Source organism: Oxyura jamaicensis, chromosome 26, assembly GCF_011077185.1.
Source record: "Oxyura jamaicensis isolate SHBP4307 breed ruddy duck chromosome 26, BPBGC_Ojam_1.0, whole genome shotgun sequence".
NCBI classification, from domain to species: domain Eukaryota; kingdom Metazoa; phylum Chordata; class Aves; order Anseriformes; family Anatidae; genus Oxyura; species Oxyura jamaicensis.
In genome coordinates this window covers 2,693,609-2,707,184 of record NC_048918.1, presented here as the reverse complement: position 1 = coordinate 2,707,184, position 13,576 = coordinate 2,693,609, and the positions used below count along the sequence as shown (strand labels likewise).

Here is a 13,576-nt window from a genome sequence, read left to right as displayed (position 1 = left end):
GCATTTTGGATGTTCTGTAGGGAACAGCATACACAACTTCAGGTCTTAGTCATGTTTTCAAAGCATGTTCATACAAATACATTGGGGAAACTTGGAAGAAGAAATGACTGAGAACACTTCCTTATTTTGCAAGTGTATCTGCTAATAATGAAATGCTGTTCTCTTTCCAGCTACACCTGGTGCCCCAGACCCCCCTGAGATCATCAGTGTCAGCAAAGACACCATCACAATATCCTGGAAAACACCTCGTAGAACTGGCAGCTCCCGAATCGTGGGATACATCGTTCAAAAACGCAAGAAGGGTACCATGACCTGGGTGCCAGTCAACAGTGTGCCCATAGCAGGTAGGTAGCTTACTTAAATCCTGGGACAGGATGGAAGACTTGAAAAAAGCCAAAAGTTCAGCTGGGTTCAGAAAGTAACATGCTTTGCAGCAATGCTGTCTCCCTGCTTTCTGCGTAGTATCTTTATACTTTTCCACATCAGTGCTTTTCCTTTTGAGTTCTTGGCCTGCTGATTGTCCCTATTGCAACCATATTAACCCTGTCTGAAATTTTACCTTTTTATCTTATATAGCTCTTGGATTATAAACCTTCTCCAGGCATTTAACTGTATATAACCTTTTCTAGAAAGTGTAAGCCTATGGCTGGAGAAGAATGTAGAGAAGATTGCTGCTGCATCTTGGGATGTAGCTCCTTTGTAGATAAACTGATGTCTTCAATCTCTGGAACTGAAGTCTTAATTTCATGTGCAGGACTACTGTCCTTAATCCTCATGCTAAGAACTAGACAGGGAGGAACTTAAAAATGCAGGGAAGGTAAAGAAACACAAGTGATATAAAAAAGCTCCTAAATGTGTTTGGACTATAGCTATCAATTATCCATCAGGTGCAGACTAGGACCTCTTACCTGGTAGTACAGGAGACTTTAGGTTTATATCATGAGCAAAAACAATTGATATCCTTTCTGTAACTTAATAATAGCTCTCAGAGGCTGTTTGTTTTGAAAGAGAATACAATGAACACATATCAGCAGTATGTATACACTAGGACAAGGAAGGGCAAGGGAACTGGAGACAGCATTTGTACTTGGCTCCTCAGAATTATTCAGTCTGTAGTTCTGCATGGATGCAGTAAAGTAGAACATTGTTGTCTTGCCACTTCGTGTTGGAGTACTGCTCACCTGAGCCAACGTGCTTGTTTTCATTCTGCAGATAAGAAACTGAAAATGACCGATCTCAAGAAGGGTCTGCAGTATGAGTTTTGTGTGGCAGCTGTCAATGCTTCTGGTGTAGGAGATATCAGTGCACCGTCACAGCCCGTCTTTGCTCGAGATTCCACGAGTAAGTGAACAGCTGCTATCCTGGCTTGGGAATATGTAAAGCCGAATGTAGACTGGGGGTGTTATCGCACAGGCAATGTTTGTAAGTGCTTTGTAAAAGAGAAAGATCAAATAACTGGGGAATGTTTCATGGGTGAGAATCCTCTATCTTCATGAGGAAGGAATGGAAGGGTTTCTTGTGTGATGCTGTAACTGAAAAAAAAAGGGGGGGGGGGGGGATAGAGAAGGAATACTAGAACAATAGTTTAAATAAAATTTATCTTTTCAGAACCTCCAGGTCAAGTGAGGGACCTGGCGGTGACCAGCAGTGACAGCACTAGTGTCACCCTAACATGGAAGAGACCCGAAGCAAAAGATGGGAATGATGTGAAAGGCTATGACGTGGAGATACGGTCTTCTAACAACCTCGACTGGACCAAATGCAATGTTCTTCCTATAGAGACGACCACTTACACAGTTAAAGGCCTGCAAAACAGGGAGCTGTACTTCTTACGTGTGAGAGCCCTCAATGACTGTGGCCCAGGAGAAGCTGCAGAGCTTGAAGCTTTCATTGAAGCTGATTCCAGTGTTGGTAAGTCTAGTGGGCTGCTTTCAGTGTGAGCAAGATTGTTCTGTAGGTAACTAGATGAAGACATGGTCTGTAGCTGTCTGCGATGACTTTCTTTAGAGTCCCAGGCTGTAGCACAGCGACAAGTACTACATTGCTCTTCTAGAGTATGTTACTTAGTTACCTCATCAAGAAATTCTGAAGGTAAAACTGTATAACAGACTGTGTTTAGCTCCTGTTATTACTATACAAGAACCCTCAAAACTGCATTTCCATATGGATTTACATTTTGCCCCCCACACCCCACCATGGAGCTATGCCACAATCATGATCACCAGGCAGAAGCCACATATATGTTCCGTTGACCTTGTGTTTTGTTTTGTTTTGTTTACATTGAGAAGTAGAGTTTTCAGTTTATTTTTTAGAGGTAGTTTTGGAATTAAACATTTTGATTCATTCTCATTTAAATTGCAATTGTTATATATTGCTTTTGTAAACTTTATTTTCCTTTTTCTGTTTTCTAATTTGAACACAGCCTTTTCACTTTTATTTACAATCTGTAGCTTTTTCCTATTGTTTGGGAACATTGCAGAGCTAGAGAAGATAATTCTGTGTGGGATTCATCTTCCTTCACTTGGGTTCTAAGTGAAGTTCTTGGCCTATTCACTGAGGCTTCTTTTATAATCTGTTAGTAAATAGATAGATAATAGTCCATCTGAGAAGCCTTTTTTCCAGTTCTAAACATGTTTTCTATAAGGTATAAGCTAGAGAGTTGCCTCTCTACTTATGGAAAGTCAACCTCTCTGACTATGCTTGACATATGTGAATGCAGCCAGAGTTAGCTAAAATGAATCCCAGTCAGCCATTCCATCACTTTAAAACTTCTTATAAATGGAGAAAATCTGAAAACATACAAAAAGCGGTCACTTATAAGAATTTTTTCTTTATTCTCCAGCTTTTCCAAAAGATCAGGTTTAAAAGGTTACTGAACTGAAAAAATGGAAAACAAAGGAATTATGTAGGAAAAATGCTAAACACTTTAGTATGTTATATTGACAAAAAGAGAAGAGATGAAAGAAATAAATGTTAAAAAATATTATCTCTAATAAATTCAGGCCTGTGTCATGAGTATGTTCTCACAGCTTGCTGTTTTATTAGGTATTCATAACTTGCTGTTTTATTAGGTCATGCGGGAAAATAAAATACACAGAATTTTTTGGAATGTCAAAAATACTCCATCAAACTGGTCTTGTCATAAGTGTCCACTGCAGCTTTCTTTTCCTTGAATGTCAATTTAGACAAGAGATCCATCATGTGATGGGGTGAAGTGTATCAAAGAGCAAATTTATCCATGATTGAGATGTCACATGTATACAAACACTGTTGTCAATGTAGTTTAACATCCTTCCCTCTCGTTTAGTCATAGTGCTAAATAAACAATAAGAACATTTGAAAGGTGTAATGGCTAGCAAGGAACTTTGGTAGTGAATCAAGGAGCTTTTTTTCCTTTGTACCCCACTGAGTTTATCAACAGCCTGCAGACTAGCTGTTGGAAAGGCTAGCACATCCATACGAGTGTGTCAGCCAACAACTGTGTCATAACATAAAACTTTTTATTGCAATCATTGTCTTCTCCAGTTTCTCCCAGGTTCTTAATAGATGACACAGTGAAAAATTTCCTGATTATCAAAGCAGGAAATACTATCCGAGTGGATATTCCTTTTGAGGTAAGTTTTCAAATGTAATTCAGAAATCCCCATTTCCTCTTTGTTGTGTATGTCAGTAGTAGACATGAAAGCTGAGCTATTGTTTTCTTGTCATGGAATTTTGCTTACAAGACACTCAGCAAATCCTTTAACCTGCCTGCGCTGTGTATACTTTCTGTATGAGGAAAACAACAAGAATTCAGCCGTCACGCTTGGTCTTAGTGGTTTATGAGACTGTGGTTACTCAGTAACCTCAGCAAATAAAGCACTTGGAATGCGGTCCTTCCAACCTCCTCAGTATTATCTCAATCTAGTACTGATCCGTCATACTTAGTTTAAAAATCAGTTGATTTCCTTCCATCTCCCTCAGAAGGCTTGGGGTAGCTTTTGTAGCAACATCCTTGTGGCAGTTTTACTAAGCAGCAGGGCTTAAGCCCTATTCCTCAAAAAATAAGCTTTTTACAGCAGTCCTGTCTGCTTTGACTTAGGCTTGGAACAACACAGGTAAAGTCTAGGTTCACAGGAAAAAATTGATGAAGCCAAAGTGTGCTTATTTCCTGGTCTTGCTCCAACTCATCTGCTCCTTTGGAGTATGGAGACCAAAGATGGAACAATAGAAATTTACACTTTGAGATTTATTTTATTTGTGTGTGTGTTTTTCCTTTAAAAACCAGCAGGTATTTTTAAAGTAGAAAATGTTAACTAGTGATGTCATCTGTTTTTGCCCTAGCACATCTTGTTCAATATAGCTATTCCTGAGCACCTTAGTACGATAATGTTCTTAGAGGGGATAGAAGGAAAAAGTTGCAAAGGGACTCTTGAGCAGCTCTGTATCCAGGGCTTTTAGATCCATCTCTGATATTTGTGTATGTTGCACATCTGTGCGACACAGTTGAATATTTGGGACAAATAATGAAGCTGTAGATGTAAAGATATAATTTAGAGGCAAAGCAGGTGGGCTGTAACTGGTGCTATTTTTCACAGGCGTCTCCAGATCCGGAGGTGACCTGGTTAAAGGATGGGCTTCTCCTTTCAAACCGGGCTACAATAAGCACCAAAGATGGTACCTCCCAGCTGCTGATTAAAGCAGCTGAGTTGACTGACAGCGGCACCTACACCATTGAACTCAAGAACGGGTCAGGGAAAAGAGAAACATTCAGCTTCCAAGTTCAAGTTACGGGTAAGTCACTGGCATGTGTATTTAAGTATAAGTACCTATGCGTGTGTACAGACAGATTTGCAGTCGGTAGCGAACTGAGTTCGGCACGGTGAGCTCTGATGTGGTTAAGCAATGCAGGCACTAGGAGAATAAACACAGTTCTCCATAAGACTCAGTCTGTCCACTGTGTGGTATCACTTGGCCCAGTCTGCAGGGCAGATTAATCTACTAATTAGGACAAGACCTGGCTACCAGAGTGACTGCTTAAACAGAGAAGGTCACGCAGATGAATAGTGTAAACCACAGGAGAGAGGCTCATGCTCTTTTTAAACGGTCTAAGGTTGGTCAGTAGCAGGCTGTATAACCTTTATTCATAGCTAGAACAACTCTTTAAGCTGTCTCATTAAGAGGTGAAAAGGTTTAGCTGTACCAGCCCTCATCTCTTCCCTCTGTCCATAAAGAGGCTGTGGGTCTAATGCAGCAGAAGTTCAGTTAATAGCAAATGCATATAAAATGGCTTATGCACCTGGAGGAAGAATTGAATTTTGTTCCTCCTAATGAGCAGGATGTTTACTCAACCCCCAGACACAGAATATCTGGTGGCTCAAAGCTTTTATGGTCCTGTACTGTGTCAGTTTCCCGACATCTTTAATATTACTTGTCTTCACCTGACAGATATCCCACAAAACCCTGGACCTATTCTACTGCAAGAGAATGTGCCAAATGCAGTGACAGTAATCTGGGAGCCATCAGCATCTGAGAAATGGGAAAGAAATCTCTACTATACAGTTCTGAAACGTGAATCACAGAAAGGCGTGTGGCACGTGGTGGGTGACCTGATCTACACCAACAAATTCACATACACTACAGTGATCCCAGGCCGGGACTACTACTTCAGGGTTGTGGCAAAAAATGAGTTGGGATCCAGTGGTCCATCTGAAACTGTGCAGCCTTGGAGAATTAAAAAAACAAAGGGTAAAACAGCTTTTACATATAGCTGTCTGTGTAATGATGTTGTCGTGCTTTGTTCCTGTTATTGTTTCTAACAGACTATATTGAAATAGGTCTCTCCTCCTGGGAACATTTATTTGCCCAAAATGAGAGTGCATAAAAATAACCTAAGAAATTCCAGTTTGGCAGGGAAGGATTGCCCTTTCTGCACAGATGTTGTTGCAAACCAGATAGAACCTTTATTTTCCGCCATTATTAACAGATAATTTGTCACAGAATTAGTATCCAGCAAAATCTAAGGCGTAAGTTTTGCAGAAACTCAAGTTTCCAACTTCGAGGTTAAGTTCTGACCAATTTGAGAAGAAACACAGATTACAGTCAACAGGTGTGTGGGGTCTCTGGCTATTTGCAGTGCAGAATGCCGCATATTAAGTCCTTTGGTATGACTTCTATCTGACCATGAAGTAGTATTTGAATTTGTATGTTTTTTTGTTTGTTTTTTTTACCAGCTGAAGTTCATGTCAGACCACAGAAATACAGAGGAGTTAATCAAAACCAGCCCCCGAGATTCCTCGTCCCGTTGAAGCCTCATGTGGTGACTACTGGGAGTGAGTGCCGTATGAGCTGTGCTGTTGCAGGCCACCCACCTCCAAAGATCACTTGGTATAAGGACAGTAGAGACCTCTCCAGTGATCCTGCCTATTTTGGCACAAATGACTTTGGTGTCTGCTCCCTGGTGATCCAAGGGGTCTCAAAAGCTGATGAAGGAGAATACATGGTTGAAGCCGCCAATGAATTGGGCCGTGTGTACAGCCGAGCCTTCCTCGCTATTAAAGGTAACAATCTTTAATACTTCTTTTCTTTCCTTCTGTATTCTGAAGATACATATCATTGCTGTCAAGATGCCTTAAAAATGTTAGTCATACAGCTTTATTTACTGACAGGAGCAATCTCCTGTGAGACTGTGCGTTTGGCCTGCTTTTTTTAGTTAAATAGATTTTTTTATTTAGTTAATAGATTTTTAGTTAACCTACTAAGTGATCACTTGAAACAGATATCAGAAGGTAGATATGAAAAACACTTGATTAACCACATCTTTAATAAGATGTGGTTAAACCCAGCAGGCAGCTAAGCATCACACAGCTTTTGGTTCACTCTTCCCCAGTGGGATGGGGAAGAGAATCAGAAAAAAAGTAAAACTCTCAGGCTGAGATAAAGACAGTTTAATTGGATATAAAAAGAGAGTAAAAATAATAATAGTAATAATAAAAGAATATACAAAACTAGTGATGCACAATGTAATTGCTCACCGTCTGCCAACCAATGCCCAGCCAGTCTCTGAGCAGCAGCAGCTCCCCCAGACAACTCCCGCAGTTTTATTGCTGAGCATGACAACCGAGCATGGAATATCCCTTTGGCCAGTTTGGGTCAACTATTCTGGCTCTGTGTTGCCCCAGCTCCTTGTGCACCCCCAGCCTCCTCACTGGCAGGGTGATATGAGAAGCTGGACAGTCCTTGACTTAGTGTAAGCACTGCTCACAACAACTAAAACATCGATGTGTTATCAGCATTGTTTTTCTCCCAGATCCCAAACACGTCACCATACCAGCCACTGTGAAGAAACTTAACTTTATCCCAGCCCAAGCCAGGCCATAAGATAACATCTAGGTTAGATTTCTCTACAGTGCAGGATAAAAGATTTGTGCAATAGCAATGCTAGGTGAAGCAGTAAGGAAGAAGGCCAAAGGCAATGAGAAGGGAAGAAAGAGAGCAATGTAAGTTGAATAGGGTCATTGAGGATCCTGGCATGAGTGCAGAATGAGTGCAGTTGGCTGAGGATGGACACCTGGTGAATATACTTCTGGGTAAATAGCATTTTCCTTGGTTCATAATGGAACATCCTTTACTTTGAGTCAAATATTTTCATTTTAACGCAATTCAAGACACCTCAGTAGAACTGTAGGAATGGAGGAACAGGTCAATTAGATTCCTGTAATGCTTTTTCAGATGTTGATCCTTTTGGCCGTGTAACTTTTAGTTTCCCTTACGGTATACGTTTCAGGTTGTCTTCCGTTACAATACTTAGCTCTACTTCTTTCTCTTATTTTCAGACTCCTCCCTGTAGCACGAACTTCCTGAAAACTCCTCTGCACTCCTATGTGAATGAGAAGGTTTTCACTGAGAACTGGCTTTGTACAAAGGCCACATATTTATTTTCAGATGTCCATTGTAGTCTGAGTGTTTTCCAGCTCCAATAGTTGCATTTTGAACATGATGCTGCATTGTAGTCAAAATGGGGGGAAAAAAAAGCTTTAAGAGAATTGTATCTTTTGATAATGATCACGGCTTTCCACTATGACCCTTAAAACACAGATGAGAAGCTTCAGGAACACAGAAGATGAGAGGAAACATAATTGGCCAAAATGAAATTTTGGATGGAAAACACAGATGTGAGTGACCATTCTGCCACGGCACTCACCTGCTGTCAGGCTGCTGCAAGAACATTTCATGAGACCAGATCTCTGTGAAGCTGGCCTTTTGGCCTGTGGCTTTCTACTACAGAGCACTCATTTTGGATTTCACCTAACTCTCAGCAGGTTTCCTACTTCTGGTAGAAGCAGTTCTGCATGTATCCTACTACCAGTCGCAGCTATGTATAGTATTTCCCTTAACCTCTGAGTTGAAGAGTATCTGTCTAGTAGCTTTATCTAGGCAAGAGAAATTCTCAGATGAGGCTAACACAAAGTAGTGCTCCTGGCAGTGAAAATGCGCTGATGAGAATGAATGGAAATCTAGAACCAGTTATATTTGAGCAGATCAATGCTGCACTCAAAGCTATTGTAGCAAGTGCCATAAAAAAAAGGCTGCAGCAGTGCTGAACTACCGCGTTAGTGTCACCTTTGAAATGTAGCTGCCCCCTCAATGTTCTTTTTGTTTATATTTTGTACAATGTTGCACAGACATAACAACCATGAAATTAAACTATAGTTCAGTAAAATCTACCATGTGTAAGTGGTTATTTTTGTAGAAAGAAGCCCAGGCAGTTCCCTGCGTGCTCAGCTAAGAGCAATGCAACAAACACGGGCAGTCAGCAAGAGAAGCTGGTGAGTGAGCTGGTTTGAGTCAGTGGACTACAGCAACGTGGTGCTTCCTTTCCCTGGAATTAACTTCCAAAGTGGAAGAGCAGGCACTGCTGGGGGTTATGGCCTCGAGTATGTGATGAAAGATCCTGTTAGGGCAGAAAGCAAGCCCTCACGCAGGAGTCTTCCTCGGTGTAGGTGTGTTTGGTGCATCTGGCTGAATCGCAGCAAGAAGAACTCTGACTTCTGTGGTCTTCAGTGACTTGGAGAACACAGTCTGGTCAGTTGATAAATCAGCGGTGCCTTTCAGTGCTATTTTCTGAGCACTAATGTCTGTCCTGGGGGTTCTCAGGACATTCTTTTTAAACTAGTTGATTTTCACCTTAGTCCCTCCTTAGATAAAGCGTTTGTCCATGCTTGCAGATCACTGGCCACCCGACCTTGCTTCCTCTTCTTCAGGTTCCCATTGTCTGTGGCAGATGTCCGTGCCCATACATCCACCCCATACAGCTGTATGTCCTAGCTCCCTTCTCTACAGAAGAGTGCTGGTCAGGGCTGCAGGCCTCAACTTTTTGCTGAAAGTCCTCTAAAAGGAAATGCTGCTGCAGTCCCACCTCTGTGTGCACCCTAGAGGCTAAGGAGTGCTTGGATGGTGGTCCTGTTTGGCTGGGAGGCAAGAGATGGAGTGGGGACTTGCGCTGGTGTCCTGGGGAAGCCTTTCCACATGAAGCCTTTGAACATCCTCTTTTGGAAGGATGACTCCCTTTCTAGCTGCAGAGGATTCACAGCCCATCCTCCTGGCTAGGCAAGATGGGGATGGATTGACCCTGGGCGGCACTTGGAGCAACAGCTGCCCACTTCTGCACCCCTCGCCTGGAGCTGGCTGTTGCAGGAGGGGACCTGGATTGCCTCTGGGGATGGCAGTGCTGGGCAGGGAGAGGCAGCCTTTGGAACTGCCTCCATCTGTGCTCCTCCCTGACTGCACAGCCGGTCCCATCCCTTCATCTCCAGGGAGAGGTGCTGTAGGACTGCACAGCCCTCCAGGGCTCCCCAGGGACCATGCAGAGAGGGTTTTTCAGAGTCTTCAGGCCAGCAATTCCAGCTTCTTCAGAAGCTTGAGACACTTTAGAGCCCTGCCATCCCCCACAATGCTGTTTAAAGAGCTGCCATCGGCATGTCTTACCACTTCTTAAATTGCCGGACTTCCTGGATGATGAGATCAGAGCAGGAGTAGCTGTATGTTCAAGGGTGCCCTGGCAGCCTCACCCCCAAATCCTTGAGGATGGTGCCCTTCTGTAGTGTCCTGTAGCTTAGATCAACATCACCACGTCTACTTCCCGAGCCTGTCTTCCCCTTTGCCCCTACATGGAGTCCAGGGGTGCTGTTCCGGAGATGCAGTTCAGGAGGCAGCTGCTGTGTTGTGTCGCAGCTCCTGGGGGGAGCCTGCAAGGGAGAGCACAGCCATGGCTAGCCTCTTGCATGCCCTGCTGTGTTCCCTTCGTGCCAAGCTCTCAGCTCTGGCAGTGTGGCTGCAGAATGGAGAGCTCCAGCCGCAGCCTGGTTTGCATGAACCAAGCCCTGTGCTTAGTACCCCAGGGGCAGCATTATGCACTGCAGCAGGAGAGGGGCTGGGGTTTCCCCCAGGTCCAGCTCGATGTCCTGTTCCAGGTAGGAGAACTCAAAGTCTGACTCCTCCAGGCTGCTTGCAGTCTCCCGTGCCTCCCTTCTTTTTCTCAGTCTCAGGTAAGAGCTATTTTTTTTTTCTCTTTTCTACTGGTTCCCATTCCCTGTCATCAGCCAGGCAGCGAGTACGCTACGAATTGGCAACCAGGGTGCGAAAGAGCTGGTGCTCGCCTTCCCCAGCCCAACCTCGCAGTGCGTTGCAGCCATGGGGTGTCCTATCTGTGCGATTGCACTGCAAGTCTTGGGAGAAGAGCTGCCCCGTGTGAGGGGGATGAATTTGGCAGTGATCATTTGGCATTGCCCATTTCCGCAGGAGGCAGCCCCAGAACAGAGCATCCTGTAACACCTGCACCAGCCTGGGCAGGAGGATTGTGCTTTGTGCTGGAGGATGCTGGTTTGGGTGGTGTCCCCCCTGGGGAGGCTGAGCGGGGACCCAAAGGGGTGGCTTGCAGGAGGGGTGGCTCTGTGGTGGGGTGCAGGGGGTCAGAGCCGTGGGTGGGATTCCCTCAGTGATGCTGGGAGCAGGGGGAGGCTGAGGGATGGGTGTGCACGGCTTGCTGCCTGCGGATGTACAGAGAAGCAGGTCACCTCTGCTTCTTTTGTTGAAGAGAAATAAAAGGAAGGAGATCTCTTCCTCCACCAGGTCCATCCGGGGAAGGACAGACATGGGGTGGGATGGAGGACGAGCTGGACACGTTGCTTTCTGACTCTGTCTTGGATCTGCTCTGGCTGCAGCTTCCTCCCCTGGACAGCCCGTGGGCAGCGACGATGCTCCCAACAGGGGCTGCTCTACTTCTGCTGTGTTCCCAGTCCTCATCCATCACCCTTGCAGGTCTGGGATACTGTGGGTTGTGCAGGTGTTGTCACCATGTCTCCCTGGCCCTGGGGGTCCCTTACGCAGTCTGTCAGTACCTTTTGAGCTGTAACCTTTCTGCGTTAGCACAGGCAGTCTGATGGGTTGGAGGGGTGCAGGCACCGCCAGCTAATATTGTCTGGGTTTGCCACCCTTAAATGACGCCTGGCTGAAGCTCTGCTGCAATTGCAAATGTGAAGAAGTAAAACTGGACACGTCAGGAGCATTTCTAAACCCCCTGCAATCAGGACATGTATCAGCAGTGATTCAGCATCGGATGGGAGCCCAGTAGCTGCCCTGTCTCAGCTGAGCATTTGCTGTGATTTAGGCGGCGGGTGCAAAGCTCACCTCGCAGGGCACTTCCCAGGCAGGCTCTTTGTGATGCCACGTTCACAACAGAGTTATCGGAGCGGCTTCTGTTTGTAGGCACTTTTCCTGTGGGGCAGCACATCGGGATGCGCAAGCTTCTCAAGCTGTCTCAGCCCGAGGGGACCTGTTGGTAACGCAGTGCAGAGCCGGATGGAGGTGTTGACCAGGCCGTGTTTTCCTGCCTAATCTTACTTCTGGGCCTGATAAGATGAAAGAAAAAACACCACCACAGCAGGGAGGATGTTGTTAGCTGTAAGTCAGGTGAGGTGAACGCAGCGAGGACTGGATCTCCATCTGCTACCACTCCGCGTGGTCTGAGGGCCAAGGGCATGCCATTAAACCAAGCGCTGCTCTGATGGAGCTCACCATTATTCGAGGAGTTTTATTTTAAGCCGGGACACGCAGGCAGCACCAGTTGGTAAAGGAGGATGCTGTGTGTGTTCGGTTTCTCTGACAGCAGCCCCAGGAGGTGCCTTGATTCACGGGAGAGATCCTGTTAAGCCATGAGGAGCTGGGGCTTTTGCACAAAGATAAAGAAGTCATTTGAACATCTGCAGCTCATCTGCTATTCCTGCTGTACAAAGGGACGTCAGAGACCTTCAGCTTCAGCCCTTTCTCTCTGCCCAGCCCTGGTGCCTCCAGAAGGGGTCAGACCTACCTGACGAGCTCAACCAAAAAGGACCGTGGTGAAATGAGACCCAGCTAAACTTGCCCAGGTTAGCAATCTGTAATGCACTTGCACTGGCTGACGCCTGCTTCCCTTAGCCTTGCCGGTGACACTGGCTCCTCCTCACCCTCGGCAGGCACAGCCTTCTCCAGCAGATGCACATTTACATGACAGACCCAGAGGCACTGACCTATGAAGTCCTGTTACCCTGCAAATGACATTTCCTCTCATTTGCTCACTCCCGTGCAAGCAAAGCTGCTCTCTGACCCAGCCCAAACCCCTGGTCTGAGCCATACTGCTTCCTCCAGGGTTGCCCCAGTAGCCGGGGTTTTGAGAGCTGCTGGCTTGTGCAGATCTTTGTTTTCGGTGCCTCTCCCACTTGCCTGCACACAGCTGCCTGCAGCCCCTTTGCCTCCCCCATTGCCCGCTGCTGCTTTTGCTTAACCTTTCACAGCCATGCAGGCAAAACTAGATTTCACTTCCCTCCTTCCCTTCCTCACCCAGACCACGGCTCCTTGGCTGGCAGCAGCAGCCACCCCGGCTGCCCACATCTCTGATGTAAGGCTGGCAGCAGGCTGTGGTTGTTTTGCTTCCTCCTGCCGCCCGCCTTGCCTGTGCCTACACCCGGCTCTTGGCTCTTCTGCCTTGGTGTGGCACGTAGTGGCCTTTGTTCTCGCCCGTTGCATGGCGAGCAGATGAAAGCCGACCATGAAGCATAATTTATAGGTAGCTTGAAACACAGTTTTGGCAGGGCAAAGCACGCCAAAGGATGAAGCAATGCCTGAGGAGCTGCGCTCATACTGCTTATCAAATGATGCTTGAAAGGCTCGGTAATGCAAGAGGAGGGTTGAGTTGCTCAATTCCAGCAGAGGATAAACTCTCTCTATTAGAGGGACACGTGTTTGGGAGCAGGGAGCTGATAGCTTGCTTTTGAAAACTTGTCTGGCAAGGCAAATCACACCTTAAGGAGTCCTGGTCCAAAGGGCGGCGGGGCTGCAGGAGGGCGCCTGTGCACATGCCTCAACAGGGCTGCTCCAGCTCCCCCTCCGCCCTCTTGGAGCACTGGCATCGCCACCTCTAAAGCAATCAAACGTGAGCAAGCTTTACGCCGGTGATCCTGCAATCTCCGTGCAGCAGGACCTCGGTGCTGTCACACCTCACGGGGCTGTGCTGCACAGCACCATCCAGCCGCTGCAAAACCCTCAGGGCTGAGCCAGCCCT

The 13,576-nt window shown here is 45.9% G+C and overlaps 1 protein-coding gene across 50 annotated transcripts in view; it reads left to right on the top strand.

Moving 5' to 3' along the window:
- IGFN1 (immunoglobulin like and fibronectin type III domain containing 1) overlaps positions 1-8,705 on the top strand; it is a 37,094-nt gene extending 28,389 nt beyond the window's left edge. For all 50 annotated transcript variants that reach the window (XM_035347209.1, XM_035347249.1, XM_035347231.1 and 47 more), the window contains 8 exons: positions 171-344; positions 1,213-1,341; positions 1,609-1,911; positions 3,526-3,614; positions 4,578-4,773; positions 5,428-5,727; positions 6,213-6,539; positions 7,815-8,705. In XM_035347209.1, coding sequence (XP_035203100.1) covers positions 171-344; positions 1,213-1,341; positions 1,609-1,911; positions 3,526-3,614; positions 4,578-4,773; positions 5,428-5,727; positions 6,213-6,539; positions 7,815-7,828 — 1,532 coding nt within the window. In that variant the 3' untranslated portion in view covers positions 7,829-8,705. The remainder of the gene's footprint in view (positions 1-170; positions 345-1,212; positions 1,342-1,608; positions 1,912-3,525; positions 3,615-4,577; positions 4,774-5,427; positions 5,728-6,212; positions 6,540-7,814) is intronic.
- Positions 8,706-13,576: the final 4,871 nt, after the last annotated feature.